The sequence below is a fragment of the Phaethon aethereus genome (assembly GCF_964289735.1).
Source record: "Phaethon aethereus genome assembly, chromosome: 19".
NCBI classification, from domain to species: domain Eukaryota; kingdom Metazoa; phylum Chordata; class Aves; order Phaethontiformes; family Phaethontidae; genus Phaethon; species Phaethon aethereus.
Genome location: NC_138595.1, coordinates 6,498,380 through 6,513,101, shown reverse-complemented (window position 1 = coordinate 6,513,101; position 14,722 = coordinate 6,498,380). Strand labels below are relative to the sequence as shown.

At 39.2% G+C, this 14,722-nt stretch overlaps 1 protein-coding gene across 1 annotated transcript; it reads left to right on the top strand.

Annotated features, from left to right (window-relative positions):
* Positions 1-7,701: 7,701 nt before the first annotated feature.
* Positions 7,702-11,657, top strand: KCTD7 (potassium channel tetramerization domain containing 7; the record flags this gene model as incomplete). Its single annotated transcript, XM_082008474.1, has 4 exons — positions 7,702-7,959; positions 8,762-8,931; positions 10,602-10,780; positions 11,281-11,657. The coding sequence occupies exons 1-4, from the start codon at positions 7,816-7,818 to the stop codon at positions 11,655-11,657; spliced, it is 870 nt and encodes a 289-aa protein (XP_081864600.1). The 5' UTR covers positions 7,702-7,815.
* Positions 11,658-14,722: the final 3,065 nt, after the last annotated feature.

Genomic DNA, 14,722 nt, shown 5'->3' with positions numbered 1-14,722 from the left:
CGAACTCTGAGCAGTTTTATCCAAAGTAAAGTAAAACTCAGCTTTGTGAAATAGTAAGAGAATATTTCTTAAACTATGAACACCGATGTTGGAATTGAAATTTATTCTGATGTTCTGCTTTAGTAGCATACTAAAGATAAAATTAACATTATGTAACCAGACAGCTAGATGGTTTTGAGAGCAAACATTGGTACTGATAATGATATTTTTTTCCTCTAATATAAAATAGCTAATTTAATTTTAATTATTTACTCAACAGACTGAACCTATGGAATAGAAGAGACTATGGATATTTCTGGCACAGAAGGTAATAAAAGAGCATGCAGTTCTGCTCACTTGCTCCTCTTGTTTTAGTTAAGGTGACTTTCTTAAACTTCTATAATGCCATGTAAGATTCTGTGTAAAAAAAATATGATGATATGGATCTTGATTCAGAATCTGTAAAAATCACGCTGAGGTAAGTCCTAGTGGAGAGGCTACAAAAGTATAGTTCATGTGTTTTTCAGAATCACCGTGCAGTTCTACATGGCTCATCACAATCTGCACTGTTGGATTGTCAGCACTATTTTAGAGCTTGTAATGGAAAGGAGTACATAAAACTGTACCATGGTTCAGCCAGGCATTCTTCAGCAGAGTTTCTTGTTCATTTTAGTGTGTGTGTGTCTTTCAGCACCATGGCATACTTGCACACAGACTTAGGTTCCCATTTTAACAGAATGGTGAAACTTTCAAGACCACTCTTAATCATCTTTTTCTTGCTTTTTTAAAATCAATTGCCCTTTGTAGATAGAGGAAATGGCTAAAGATGAGCTGATTTGTATCATTTGCTTTTAGTGTGTCCCATAGCCAGTATTTTCAATAAACTGTGTTTTAGTTGTTGAATTAACAATGGCAAGATTGTGCAGGGAACTTAGTTTATTCCAGACTAGTCACCAAATGAATGGTGCAAAATTTACTTGTCAACCCTATTATCAAATATTCTAGCCTGACAACAAAAGATAGCAAAATGCATCCAGTTTAAATGTAGCCAAAAGCAACAGCCACACAAGTATACCCTGCATAGATATTTATATGTGGCCAAAAATATAGCTTGCTCTCTAGCCCTTAATATGGCCAAAAGCATCATACCAGTTAGAAATAATGGGTGTGAAAGTTTTCCAAAGATTAATTGCAGACCTTCATTCGGAAATCGATAGGGAAATCGTAATCTTTTTATGTAGTCAACGTTAAAATGACCGAAACATCTACTTCATGTTGCCCCTTATCTCTTTGAAAAACGCATTTAAAACTACAATATTTCTCCCTAAAGCTCCTGTCCAGTTTCTGAGAACCCAACTGTTAACTTCCCAGTGGTAACTACCACTGGGACATTGTAACAAGAGAGACTTTCAGCATGTAAATGCAGCCCACGTTCACAAGTATTTTGAATGTAAGTTGAAATTCAGATGTAGTTCTTTTATATCTAAATATGCTTCAAGAAGTAACTCTAATGATAAATGATGGAAAAGGCAGCCACATTCCTTACCGGAAGGTTTTTAGTGGGTTAGTTGGTCTTGACAGTGACTTTTCACCTACTGAGATAACAGTGATTACTCTTAATTATGCATGATTTGTAATTACACAGTGTTGTCAGGGTTAAAACCAGAATATTACATTGAAAGCTCAAACATAACTTTTGTTTTTCTTCTCCTTTAGAAAAAAAGACTGCTGCCTTTTCAATGGAAATGATCATACAAGGACTGTCCCACTGAGATCAGTGAGGTGTACTGCTCATGGCCTGCTTTTTTCCGAACTTTCTCCCCCATTTCTTTCATACTGTTTTCAAAATTTTGTTGTGAGCGCATGTAAACCTGTTTAAAAAAAGATCAATGATGTTAATGTAGAACCATACTACATTCGCACAACTATTTTTTTAGGGTTTTAAAAAATGCAAAGTAATGCCTGTCTCCAAAATTGCTATTTTGTCTTAATTACAAAATTCCATCTTCACGGATTTTTTTTTTTTTTTCTGTAGCAGTTTGGTTTTAAATGTATGACGCTTTCAAGAGTGGTCTGTGCTTGTCCTAAAAGATTTTTGGTGGAACAGTTGTTCGTTTTATTCACTTGTGGAAATTGTTAAATATCTTTTATTTAAAAGAAGTTGATATACATGTACAATTACAATTCAATGATCTTGAATTCAATGATTTGTATTTTATTTTTCAAAATAAATGCTTTAAATGTGATTTTTTTTTTTATTAATGTGTTTGCTCAGAGTTAAGATTTAAATAATTCAAGATATTGATGTATTGCTCAGATGGAAGATATGATCTAATATCCTGGGTTTGGATCTGTTTTTAAGGTTTGCAATAGAATGCATTTTTTTAGCTTTTAATATCTGGGTGATGAGGAAAAAGTAAGTTAGAGCATCCTACTGAGAGTTATGAGAGTAACATGAGATTTGTTTACTGCAGGAAAAAGTAGGTAATGTTTAGCCTGTTGAATTTTTTCCTCAAAAACAATTGTGTTCAGACAGGTGCTGCTGGGGTGAAACTGCTTCTGAAAACACTGCTGAGAAGTTTGTATCCGCAAGGTTTGAGCATCTGTCAGTCAATGTGGAACACGATTATTCAAGTAAGGTTTTTTTTGAGATGGTTTTTGTGCCTTATTTTCTGGCCCTTCAGTGGTTCTTTGCATGCTGAAGGTGGCCTCAAGCCTTCTCCACCGATTTTTGAGAAGAGTTTTTTCCGAAATGCTTGTGTTTCCACAAATTCTGTCTCTTACGCTTTGAAAGTTTTGGTTTCCCTCTGAACAACCTTTAAGTGCCTTCAGGAAACAAGTTAATTTTACAGTTCGGTACAGATGTACCAAATCCTTAGCAAATGCAGACAGTTGTTGACAAAAGTAAACCCGGAGCAGCCCCTAGTGCCAACACGGGGCATTGCCGCCGCTCGCCTGCTCCCTGGGGAGCGCCGTGGCAGCGCTGCCCCTGGCAGGCGGCTGCCTGGGGCGGCGGGGACCGGCCGCCTGCCCGCGGGGCCTCCCCGGCCTGGTGCGAGGAGAGCTCGCTAGCGGCGCGGTAATTGATGGATGGCTTATGCCACGTCTCTTCTCACAGATGAGGGGGCAAAAAAGCAAAATCAGCCCCACGCACGGCTGTGGGAGCGGCGCGGGTGGGGGGCTCCCGCCGCTCCCCGGCCCCGCCCGCGCGGGACCCGGATGGGCCCTACGTGACGCGAGGGCGCGGCGGCCGCTCTCGCTTCCCCCCCCCCCCCGCCTCCGGAGCCGCCGGTGAGGCCGGGCAGCAGGTGAGGGCGGGCGGGCTCGCTCCTCTCCTGGGCGGCGGGGCAGTGGGTGCCGGGGCGGGCGGGGGGAGAGCCGGCGCCGCCCCCGTCACGGCCCTTCTCGGCAGATGTGGCGGCGGGCGGCGCGGCGCCGGGCTAGGCGCGGAAGCCGCGACGGCAGGTGGTTCCCCCGCGGTCCGGCAGGGGGCATGGGCGCGGCGGCGGCACCGCTAACCGACCACCGGCACCCTGTCAGGTGAGGGGCGGGAAAACCGCGCGGGCGCAGGGCTGAGGCGCTGCCCGGGCCCGGCCCGGGGATCGGGCGGGTGTCAGTGGAGCGCGGGAGAACGGCACGGCAGTCCCTGGTGACCGCTGGGGAGCGGGGAGCCGCTGCCCTGCCTCGGGCCGCCGCCTGACCGCCGGCGGGGTAGCGGCAGGACCTCGGCCTGGGCCTGTCGCAACTGCCGCATCTGCGGGCGCTTTCTGGCGAACTCTGTTAACGTTTGGGCTGTTCAGAAGGATCTAGTAAGGCGCGAAGCAACAGTTAATAGTTAACTGCCTATTTAATATATTTAATTTGCTCGACACCAGGCTTACCCACAAGCCTGGCTCAGTTTCCAAGCTTGCCTGGGACTGTGCTGCCCTGTCCACAAATGGGATGAAGCCGCCATGGTTCATGGCAGTGAAACTGGAAAGCTGTTTCAAGCTTATAAAAGCTTGTCCATGCTGTGAAATTCCGTGTAAAGTGGCAGTTGCTGCAACCAGCAAGTACAGCCTGAGCAGCCAGTATCCACTGGTCATGCAGCAGCCTCCGGTTAGGCCTCCCCACTGTCCTGTTCTACCCAGGAAGGTCACTGGTGATGAAGGGTCCCATCGTACCCTCCCATACAGTGTGTCTTGGCTCTCTGATGCAAAAGTTAAGTTGCAGTATCCCTTCTCTGCGTTGACTAGAGATGCTGAGTATGTCCAGAGTTTTATAGTCAAATATATAATACAGTTTACTGCAGCTCAGGAATCCTTGCCCTTTTTCAGGATTTTTTCTTGCTGTTCTGACACAGATTCATTAGAATTAACTGGATGCCGTATCTTTTCCTGCTTTGTTGATGCAAACCTTTGATCATCTGAGTCTTTTGAAGAATGGTATGGAGAGACTGCTAAATCACATCTCATTCTGCATCCTCACAGGGACACAATTTCTCTTGAAAAAGGGAGAGCTTTCCTAGCAATCTGCTTGGTATCTCGCTGAAACAAGCATGTTCCAATCAGTTGGCTTTGAATAGCACTTTGTGTAGGTCTCCTATGATGGATTCAGTATGTCAGTACCTTGATAATAAAGACTTTGATTCTGTAATCATGATGTCACTTTTTTATAGGTATGTAACTTTGCCAGCACCAGTGTAACCTCAGAAGGTATTTAAGAGAAAGTTGGTTAAACTGATCTGGAAAAGTTGAGGGAACAGCAGAGCCTTGAAAAACTTGGTGCAGCTTGAGTGTTGCTGTCATTCCCTAGGGAAGGAAGCAAAACTTGCAGGTCCAGTTCATGTAGTAAGCTTTCTTTGGTGTATGTATGTGAGACAGTACCTGAGCTGTCGATAACAAAGCTCCGGGAAGTAATCTCTGCCATTTAAATGACAGGTAGCTCATAAACTGGAAGGATGTATTTCTGGTAGTGTTGGGTGGTGCTGACATATGGCTTAATTAAATATTTGATTCAGAAATAATTTTGCTTATTGGTGATGTCTTCTCATTAATTATCTGTTGATCTGGCCTTAGGCTTATTTTAAAATGAAATGGATGCATTTACTTAGTTCAAATAAACAAAACAAATCCTGTAACTTTAATGAGAGATTTAACAAAGAAATATTTTTGTGTCTAGTTAATAATTATTGTACATGCTTTAAGTGGCAAGAAGAGGATATTCAGATGGATGCATATTGCTCATGAAATGAAGAGAACCAAAATGTAGAAGATGGTATGTCAGAAAACTTGACAGTGATTAGCTTATATCTTTCTTTTAGGAAGACTCTCTGCTCCAGTCAGCATACTACTGTTTCATTACTCCATGTCTGTGGATGAACAGGAAGTGAAGCAAACCAAGAGAGCAACATCTGTTACCTTTTAATGAACGTCAAAAAACAGGTTAAACTCGTCAGTGATCAATCTTTTCATTTTACTGCCACAAATCTTATTCCTGAAATCCTGGACTAATTATAGGCTGAGATCTTGTATGCTAAACCTCACTATTTAGGAGATTGCTTTGTGTGAACATTCCAATAGAAAAGAAGATTAGTACTCGTGAGTCTAACATAATTAACCTATCCTCTTTCATGTTTTTTCTAAACCACGGTGTCATGTTGAAGGAGGATTATGGAAGAGGAAGAAGAATTCCTTTTTCTCAAACCCTGGGGAAGAGAGCCTTTTTGGTACAGTGCCAGATGGATGAACACATTCTGTGGTCCCTGATTCCGATATACTTAATGCAGCTGAATTTTTTTTATTCAGAGTACACTCCACTTACGTGAAAGCTATGGGACATTCTTCAAAAATGTGGGCAACTGAAGGTCACATTTTTGGTCAGTCTTGAGTTCTTTTGAATAGTCTTAAGAGAACTGGAAATACAGCAGTCAAAGCTCTGGTTTCAAGTAACAGCATTATAAATAATACATTGACGGTAAATACAGCCTCACACTCGATTTTGACTATACATCTAATAAATTAAGTTTCTGCAAGCTGCTTCTTGATGATAATCTGTTTACCAAATTTTTGTCCCTACCAAAATAATATTTCATTTATGTTGTATATGTTCTTTATCTGTGAGGCATAGTTGACTTGTTTTGATAATTGATGATGTCAAAATAAATGTTGTTTCAGGACAAATATTAGAATTGTTGATAGTGTGTAGACATTGAGAAACCCTTCCATCCTTATTTATCTGCCTATGTATTGTACTGCATATGCATTGTGGTGGAAAAATTATTATGAAGTGAAAGTCTATCTTTTGAACTGTAGAGAAGAGAAATACCTATCTTGAGCTGAGACAAACCTCTTAATAAGCTGGTGTTTCAAAAGAAATTTTTGAAGCTTCACAGTACCTACTTATCCAGGTTTATTAAGGTGTTAAACAGGATCTAGAATTCACTTCCAAGTTTTGGTGAAAGCCGGCTATTTACACTCGCACAGAATGTGGAGGTTTTGATCCATTTAGAGCTCTAAAGAGTGTCTGTTTTGACCAGGAGCATCCCAATCCTGTCTGGGTTAATTTGAACTTGCAGCTTTTCCTTTAAGAGCCAAGATCTACAGAGAGCCTGAAGATGTGCCTAATGACTGTATTAGCAGAATTGGTAAGGCAGAATAATTAATCATGGCTATTAAAATTTTATGTCATTTCTGCTTGTTGATTTTGATTGGAAGCAACCTTCATGAAACATTTAGTCACTAAAAAAATGTACCAGATGTGCTCGTGCAAATATTCCTTCTCTTTTTTATATCTTACAGTGATTTGAGAGAAGGAGCTTGCAGGGTTAGAGAGCTAGATAAAGCCTCCGGTAGTATTCTGTCTTTGGTTAGGATGTTGTGATGCCACTGGAGACACCATAACAATCCTGTAAACAGAGGTACTTTTTACATAATGCAGTGTAAAGAGAACAGCAAGGTCTCTAGTCTTTCCTACTCTGCTCTTTCTATTATTATTTTTATAATGCAGCCTATTGTTAGTCCATCCCATTCTCTGAATGAAGATGGACTGTGAAAGTATTGTAGTTGGTGTCGCTATGCATTTTTTTCTGTGCAGGAAAGGAAATTGATAATTAGCAGTACATGCACAATGTAATACACGGAGTTAAAGAAATGCATATCAGATGCGTGTGTGTACAGTATGATGTGATGCAGTGGGCACGAAAACGGCTGTTTTCTCTAGTTAGAAAGCTCAATTTTCTCATTTCACAGGAAATGCTAGAACTGAGGAGAGAGCCTTTACAGTGTCATTGTCCCTAGCAGGTTCTGATCTGCTTTTGCAGCTGAAGGTGATAGACTGGGAGCTTAGCTGAGAGCAGGAGTCCGGGGTGTTGCACAGTGCACAGGGCCAATGAGAGCGTGCATTTCAGGACATGCTTCTGCAGATGGCCTATTGCGATGGACGGGGTGGAACAGCAGCCACCCAAATTCACCCAGCAAATGACATTTTGCTGCAAAAGCGTGGCGGAGCCAATCGCGCACTGCACTGCGCAGCCAATGGATGCCGGTCTCTTACCCAGCCACTGGCAGGGGCTCCGTGACTGTAGGACCTTGGTACAGCTTTGCAAACTGCATTCCTGCAGAGGCAGCCCTCTCTGAGTTTGTTTCTCAGCACAATAGTCATCCTTCTGTGATTCATTTCCCAGTAATAACAATGCCATTGTAAATTAGCAGCGTAAAGCCGGGGAGTTACGTGCCTTGCCTGCCACGTGATCTTCTGCAGCTGGTGGGGAGAGTGCCTAAGTAATTTGGGTCTTGTTTCCTATTTAGCATTGCCACGGCTGCCTACCCAGCAGACCTGCTTACGAGAGCCAGAGGGATGGTGGTAGTTACGGGGCAGAACAAAGTGAGTGGAAACCCGGATGATGCCATGTCGAGCTCAGATGCAGAGGATGATTTCCAAGAGCCAGCCACTCCTACTGCAACCCAGGCAGGACAAGCACTACCTCTGCTGCCTCAGCAGGTAAGAGCTCTCTGGTACTGTTCATCTGGTAAGGGCCAGTTATTGCAGCACGTACTGCTCAGGTGCCAAAGAATTCAGGATTTCTTTGTTGGTGTATTTATGGATATTCAGTTCAGTTTCCATTAGTAGCTAAATGGTTGAATAAAGCTAAGTCTTTTGAATTTTACTTCAATAGCTTTGCAGCATTACTCAGAATTTCCACCCATGTTTGGACTTGACAAAGACAAGTAAGTTTTTATTCTGGTACTAAGGCATTTTAAGGTGTGATACTAAGATTATAGGCCTGCTGTAAACCTAATGTAAATACAGAATCACTGTTTTTTTCAGTGTGTAGTATGGTATAGTATAGTGATGTAAAGGAACCAGTAGAGTAGCAACTGAGTGCGAGTCCCAAGGTTGGCCTGAGATTACCTATCTTTTTTTTTTGTGTGTGTGTGTATGGAAGGGCAGGCAGGTGGTGTTTCTTTTGATTTTTCTTTCCCCAAAAGACCCAAGAAGAGGCATTCATACTTTTAATGAATATCTGGTCTTAAAGCTGAGTGATTACCACTGTTTCAGATTTCCAACTAAAATGAAAACATTTACTGGTTACACCCAGAAGCCAGCCAAAGTATTCAAGGTATTAACTCTTGAACCTCACTGTTTTGTGGCAGCGGGCCAGGAAGGAAGCATTTGTCGGACCAAACTATGTCACAGTGGCAAAGACTATATGCTGTGTCTTCTAGAAGTTGTAACCCTTTTGGCCTGAATGTGTCTGCAAAGGACTAGAGGCTCATTTCTGATGATGTGATTGCTTTTGCAGTTTCCAGAAGTTGTTCCGCTAAACGTAGGAGGCATGTATTTTACAACAAGACTGTCAACACTGAGACGTTATGAGGACACAATGTTGGCGGCTATGTTCAGTGGAAGACACTATATTCCAACAGATGCTGAAGGCAGATACTTTATTGACAGAGATGGAACCTACTTTGGGTATGTACAGTGTCCTCAGTAGTATACTTTAAAAAGGTGTTACTGAAGAAAATTCTTCTTAAAGAAAAGTAAGTTTGAGCATTTCTTTTTTCCTCCTAGTTAAATCGTATTTGTGTATTAGGTAAATGTGACTGGTTGGCATCCAGGCCTTCAAAACATCTCAAGAGAAGAGTATATTGCAATTAAAAACCTATTTGTTTTATTTGTACGGGTTTAAGTTTTACAATGGGAAAGAACAACAATGTTTTGAATTTGTGCATTGTCTCCTCTAGAGTACGTCCTTTCAAGGTATCAAGTTGGTTTGATGTTTTAAAAAAGATTGTATTTGGCGTTGCTTTTCATAGGAAGCTCTTTTGTACAACACTGCTTTTTTGATTGATATTACAGTATTTATGATAAAGAGGGAATGGGAAGAATGCATCTAGGTTTCTTAAACTGTTGAAAGTATGGTGTTTTCAGTGTTTAAACAGTATATAACTTAACTGATAAAAAAGCACAACCCTCAAATAATTTTTTTAAATTATTTTTGCTGGTAATGCCATATTCCTTCACCTTCAGGATTCCTTCCTATGTATTTAGCTTTTGTTTTATTTTTATTTAAACTAACTGTGATCTACTAATATTCTGTTTGAATTGATGTGAGATTGCTAGAAAAGGTGAGCAGTATTCATGGGCTAATGTTCATGGGTTAAGGTCTTTGCCCAAAGTACACTTCGCAATTTAACTTACATTTCTTGTTTCTCCTTTGTAGCTATTTCCTTAATGTCTTTAACAGAGAAGGATTGAATTATTTTTCAAAGCACATTTGGTTTGTACCATAATCTGGGACAGAAATAGATTAAGACGCTATATTTATTGGAAAATAATTGTTTCTTTACATTTGACATTTTGGAAGCGCCTGCTGCTTTGTAGGAAAATCAATTCATGTGATGAATAGAAAATATGGCTGGAACAGAGAGCCAAGTTAGCACTTTCTGTGTCTGTTGACATTCTAATAAAGATTGCGGTAATGCTTGTTTTATTTGATAATGGTCAATAATAATTTTGTTGGTTAATGTTTACAAAGGGATTTCTTTCTTGTTAAAAATCTTGTAGCTTAACAGTGTTTCAAAACTACAAGGAAATGTTCTCTCTCCTTTTTGTTACTATTAGTATTATAATATATAGTACAAGTGTATATGATCCTGATCCTGTGAAGAGAACACCTCCTTCGCAAATACACCATCCATTCAGCTAGAATCCCGGTTCTGTGTGGGATTAAATGTCCATGCATATGATCTCCAGGAAAATGGAAAAGATTATTTTGTCACAGACCTAAATTTAACTTACAGTGACTGGGATCTCTTTCCCATGAAATACCGTGTCCTCTCCTATTTTAAGTGGTTACTCCACCTTGAACGTTTTGTTTAAAATAGGATGGTATTTTTTTGAATGAGTTTTGACATTAACAGAGGCAAAATGTGAAATGACCTGGAAACTTGAACATGGCAAATGCTTTTAAAAACATATGTTGGAAATATGACTCACACTTACTTCAGTTACTGTCTAAGCATAAGGATTTCTATCTCAATAGAATGAACAATGAATATCCAGCATTTTCTTTTCTTTCCCACCTGCAGCAGTTCTGGTGGAATCTTGTTACTTAACAGTATCTTTGCCCTTTTTTTTAGCGACATACTTAACTTTCTACGATCTGGTGACCTGCCACCAAGAGAACGGGTGAGGTCAGTTTACAAGGAAGCTCAGTATTATTCCATAGGACCATTGCTGGACAATCTAGAGGATATCCAGCCTCTTAAAGGAGAAAAAGTTAGACAAGCTTTCCTGGGCCTAATGCCATATTACAAAGGTAAATAAACAAAGTGGTATTCACTGTTTCTTCTAGCGTGATTCAAATAGTATACATGGTGCTATCAGATCTGTTTTCAGCTTTCCAACTAATTCCATTGTATTTGAGAAGTTTATTATGTACCTTTCATGCTCTTTACGTCTTTGAGGTCTCCACGTCAGATTTGTTTCTGCTGTATCCAAGGATGTGGATTTTCATGCTGTCTTAAAAGGGAGCAAGATCTAGGCCGTAACATGCAAGGCTTATTAAATGAGAAGGTTTCTCTGCCTCTGCATTTGTTCTGTTATGACCTGGAGTTGAATAAGCTTGGGCATATAGTTTATATCTATATCTATAGATACATAGTAGTTAATTACTATATATCTAGCTACATTTCTGTTAATATTATGTTAAGAATAACTTGTTAAACACTGCAGTTACAGCTTTCACATGAAATAATTGCATTTTTTTCCTTTACTAGGTGCTTCATTGTTATTTTCAACTTTTTTTTTTTTTTTTAGATCATTTGGAACGCATAATCGAAATAGCAAAGCTTAGAGCTATGCAAAGAAAAGCAAGATTTGCAAAACTGAAGGTCTGTGTCTTCAAAGAAGAGATGCCCATCACTCCCTATGAATGCCCACATTTCAATTCGTTGCGTTTTGAAAGGAGTGAAAGTGAGACAAAGCTATTTGAACACCATTGCGAAGTAGATGTATCTTTTGGCCCCTGGGAGGCTGTAGCTGATGTATATGATCTTCTGCACTGTATTGTGACAGACCTGTCTGATAGAGGGATAACTGTGGATCATCAGTGTATTGGTGTGTGTGATAAACACCTGATAAATCACTATTACTGCAAGCGTCCTATCTATGAGTTCAAGATTACTTGGTGGTGAGTTATTTTGTCCAGAATGGTGCACGGGATAAAAGGACTTCTAGACAATGGTTGCTTTTAATATTTTTGCAGCGTGTCTCTGGAAATGCATTGCTGCTAACATATATTGGAATCCGTCTGCTGAAGTGTTGGCTAACGCTTAGCTGCTCAGCAAAAGGGAACCTGTTAAAGAGGTTGAAAATCCTTTGAAATCTTGAAAAACCAGCCTGAAAAAAGACTGTTGGCTCAGGTACCTTAACGAGGCACAAAACAAAATCACCTCATGGAAATTATGGGGAAGAGCATCTAACACCTTTTAAAAGGTGCCACCTACCATGTGGCTTTAGCATCATCGTCTGCGAGATGGATATTGGAGATCTCACCTGCATTATTATAAAGCTGGGGTGCTAATAATGCTGACATAACGTGGTTGAATTTTACCCACTCACAAATGTTTTAGTCCCTCCTTAAACTTACCACTTTATAAAATTGAGTAACACCTAGCACAGAGATTCTGGAAATGTAATTTTAATGTAATAGACCATTTTAAAAAAAAAAGAGTATTCCCTATATATGATTAATTGCTGTCATGATTAAGCTATATTTCTTTTTTAATTAAGAATTTGCATTGTGTATTACAATATTATATTTCAATTATTTCCATTGTTATAAAGAGGAATAGCAGATTTGGAATATATTCCTTAATGCTTTTAGGAATAATAACTGTTCATGGAAGACTTGTGCCTGTTTTTAGCCTTAGAAATTCTAAATGTTTACAGTATCTACAAAAAAGAAGCTCTATAGAATCAGGTCATTTGCAAAGGCTTTTGGTAAATGAGAAAACCCTATATGTATGTTCCTATTAGCAGAAGTAAGAGGAATATTTAATGTATATTATTTTATTACTGACTCTTTTTACATTCTGTGATATTAAACTTTGTTCTAGGGTTAGTCAAATGATGATACTAGACAAGTGCTTCCTTTACCTCACCTTCTTCAGACAATTAAGTCTCATTTTTAACATTCTTGTTGACCTTTCCTGATGCAATACCAGGAGGAAAAAGAATCAACCCTCATATTCAGATATTTCTCCAACTATCAACCGGTGTATCTGAGTAGTACATTTCTTTCCACCATGAAAGAGACAGCCATCACTGAATCATATTCTTTTCAGAAGGTAATTGTTGCACTTCTGACATTAGTAACCACATCCCAAAGTTGAATTACTGTATATCCAAAACTGAAAGGTAGATGTAAACATCTGAAGATACTACTGTGTTGTGAGGTACGGAAAACTCAAGTATTTTTCAAAAAGACCTCACTTGAAGTGGCCTCAAAATAATCTTAAAGAGAGAGGGAAAGTAAACGTTTGCATATTGTATTCCATTGGATTCGTTAATCCAAGAGTATTGCTTAATTAAACTTTTGACCAAAACACTTAAGAAATGTGTTAATTACAATGATTAAAATGTTTGAGGTAATGAGGTAATTTTTAGAATAATTCCAAGAACTTTAGATCAAATTGTCTTGCAAATTTGATCGTGATCGACCATCACACTTTTTATGTATATAATTTAGCAATTTTTAGTAAATTCTCTCTGAGGTGCGGACATACAGCTCTAATGATGTCTCTTCAAATGTTTACTTACAGGGGATCACTGGCAAGTGCTGAGTTTCAAGTCCAGAGCTTAAATTTTGCAATGGGGCAAAGAAGGAAATTATGTGCATTTGGGTCTTATTTTAAGTTCACTTACATTGTTTTCTTAAATATTGGCCTTTGTGTTACAAATTGTTGTACTTGTGCTTGACAACCCAGAATTAAAAGTCAAATTGACAGTAGTAAAGTTTCCCTAAAATGAGAGGAAGCTTTCTTCACTACTCTGATAGCTTCGTTTTTATTTTGTTTCCAGGGAATCTTAAACTGTGAACCACAATTTCTAATAAAATTATGTAAGATCTTAAAGCTGAGGCTTACAAAGTTTTGGCAGCATGTACACTTCAGACATCTAAGTTAAAGGTTTTCAGCATCAGTTTATTTAGAGACTACAATGAGAATTGCAGTTTTACTGCGTTACTCAGTGTTCATTGCCACTTCCCATCTATATATTTACATGGGATATAACTCTGGTTTGAATTTCAGCACTACTAACAGAAATGGAACACAGTCTAATTTAACAGTATGTTTTTTGGTTTGGCTTTAAAAATTTTTCTGCTGTTATTCTAGAGGAGCTATGATGACAAAATTCCTGTTTCGATTGTGTTTGCTATTTCTTAATATGCACACACTGATATTTTATAACTTTTTCCTGTTCATTGCTTAAGTAATTGAGGAAGACTACCTAACCAAAAAGATGAAGATTAAACTCTTGGTCTGTATCAGTTGCATCTTAATTGAAGATTTCATCCTTCAGATCCTCCAGAAGACAGCAAACATTAAGTGCAATATTGAAAAAGAAAACACGGATTTGAGCCAACACGCTTTCATTAATCACATGCATTCTGTGTTGTGATTTGTGCAAGTTAACATTTATTATTGACTACACTTGTTCCAAGCAGTCTTTGTTTACAGTGATTTAGATGATATTGCCTAATACATACTCATTTTTTGACAGAAACAGAAGACTTGTGCAGGTGGATGTCAGGGGAGTATAATCTAATAACTGGTTTATATAACATTATTGACTTATCTTTTCTTGGCATATAGCGTAATTTTTGAAATTCTGCATTTGCAACAAAAATGTGAGTAGCTGATCTAAATCCATGTTTAAGATGAGTGATGTTTTTGTGTATCAGGAATGCTTTATAATTGTCTAATTAAACTAAATGCATATGTAATACTGCTTTTTTTTCTTTACTTTAGGACTTTTCTTTGTATCTGGCTAGGCCAGAGGTTTGCTAGAACATATTTACCTATTCCTCTGTGCTGCTTCTGCTTAGCTTTTTTGCCACTTCATCATCTACATAGCTGCTTTTCCACCCCCACACTCCCAAATACCCTGTGTTTGCGAGCTGATGCCATAGACAGATGGGGCATGCAGTAAATGGCCTCATGTCATCAATATAATGTTGCTATGAATATCATGTTTG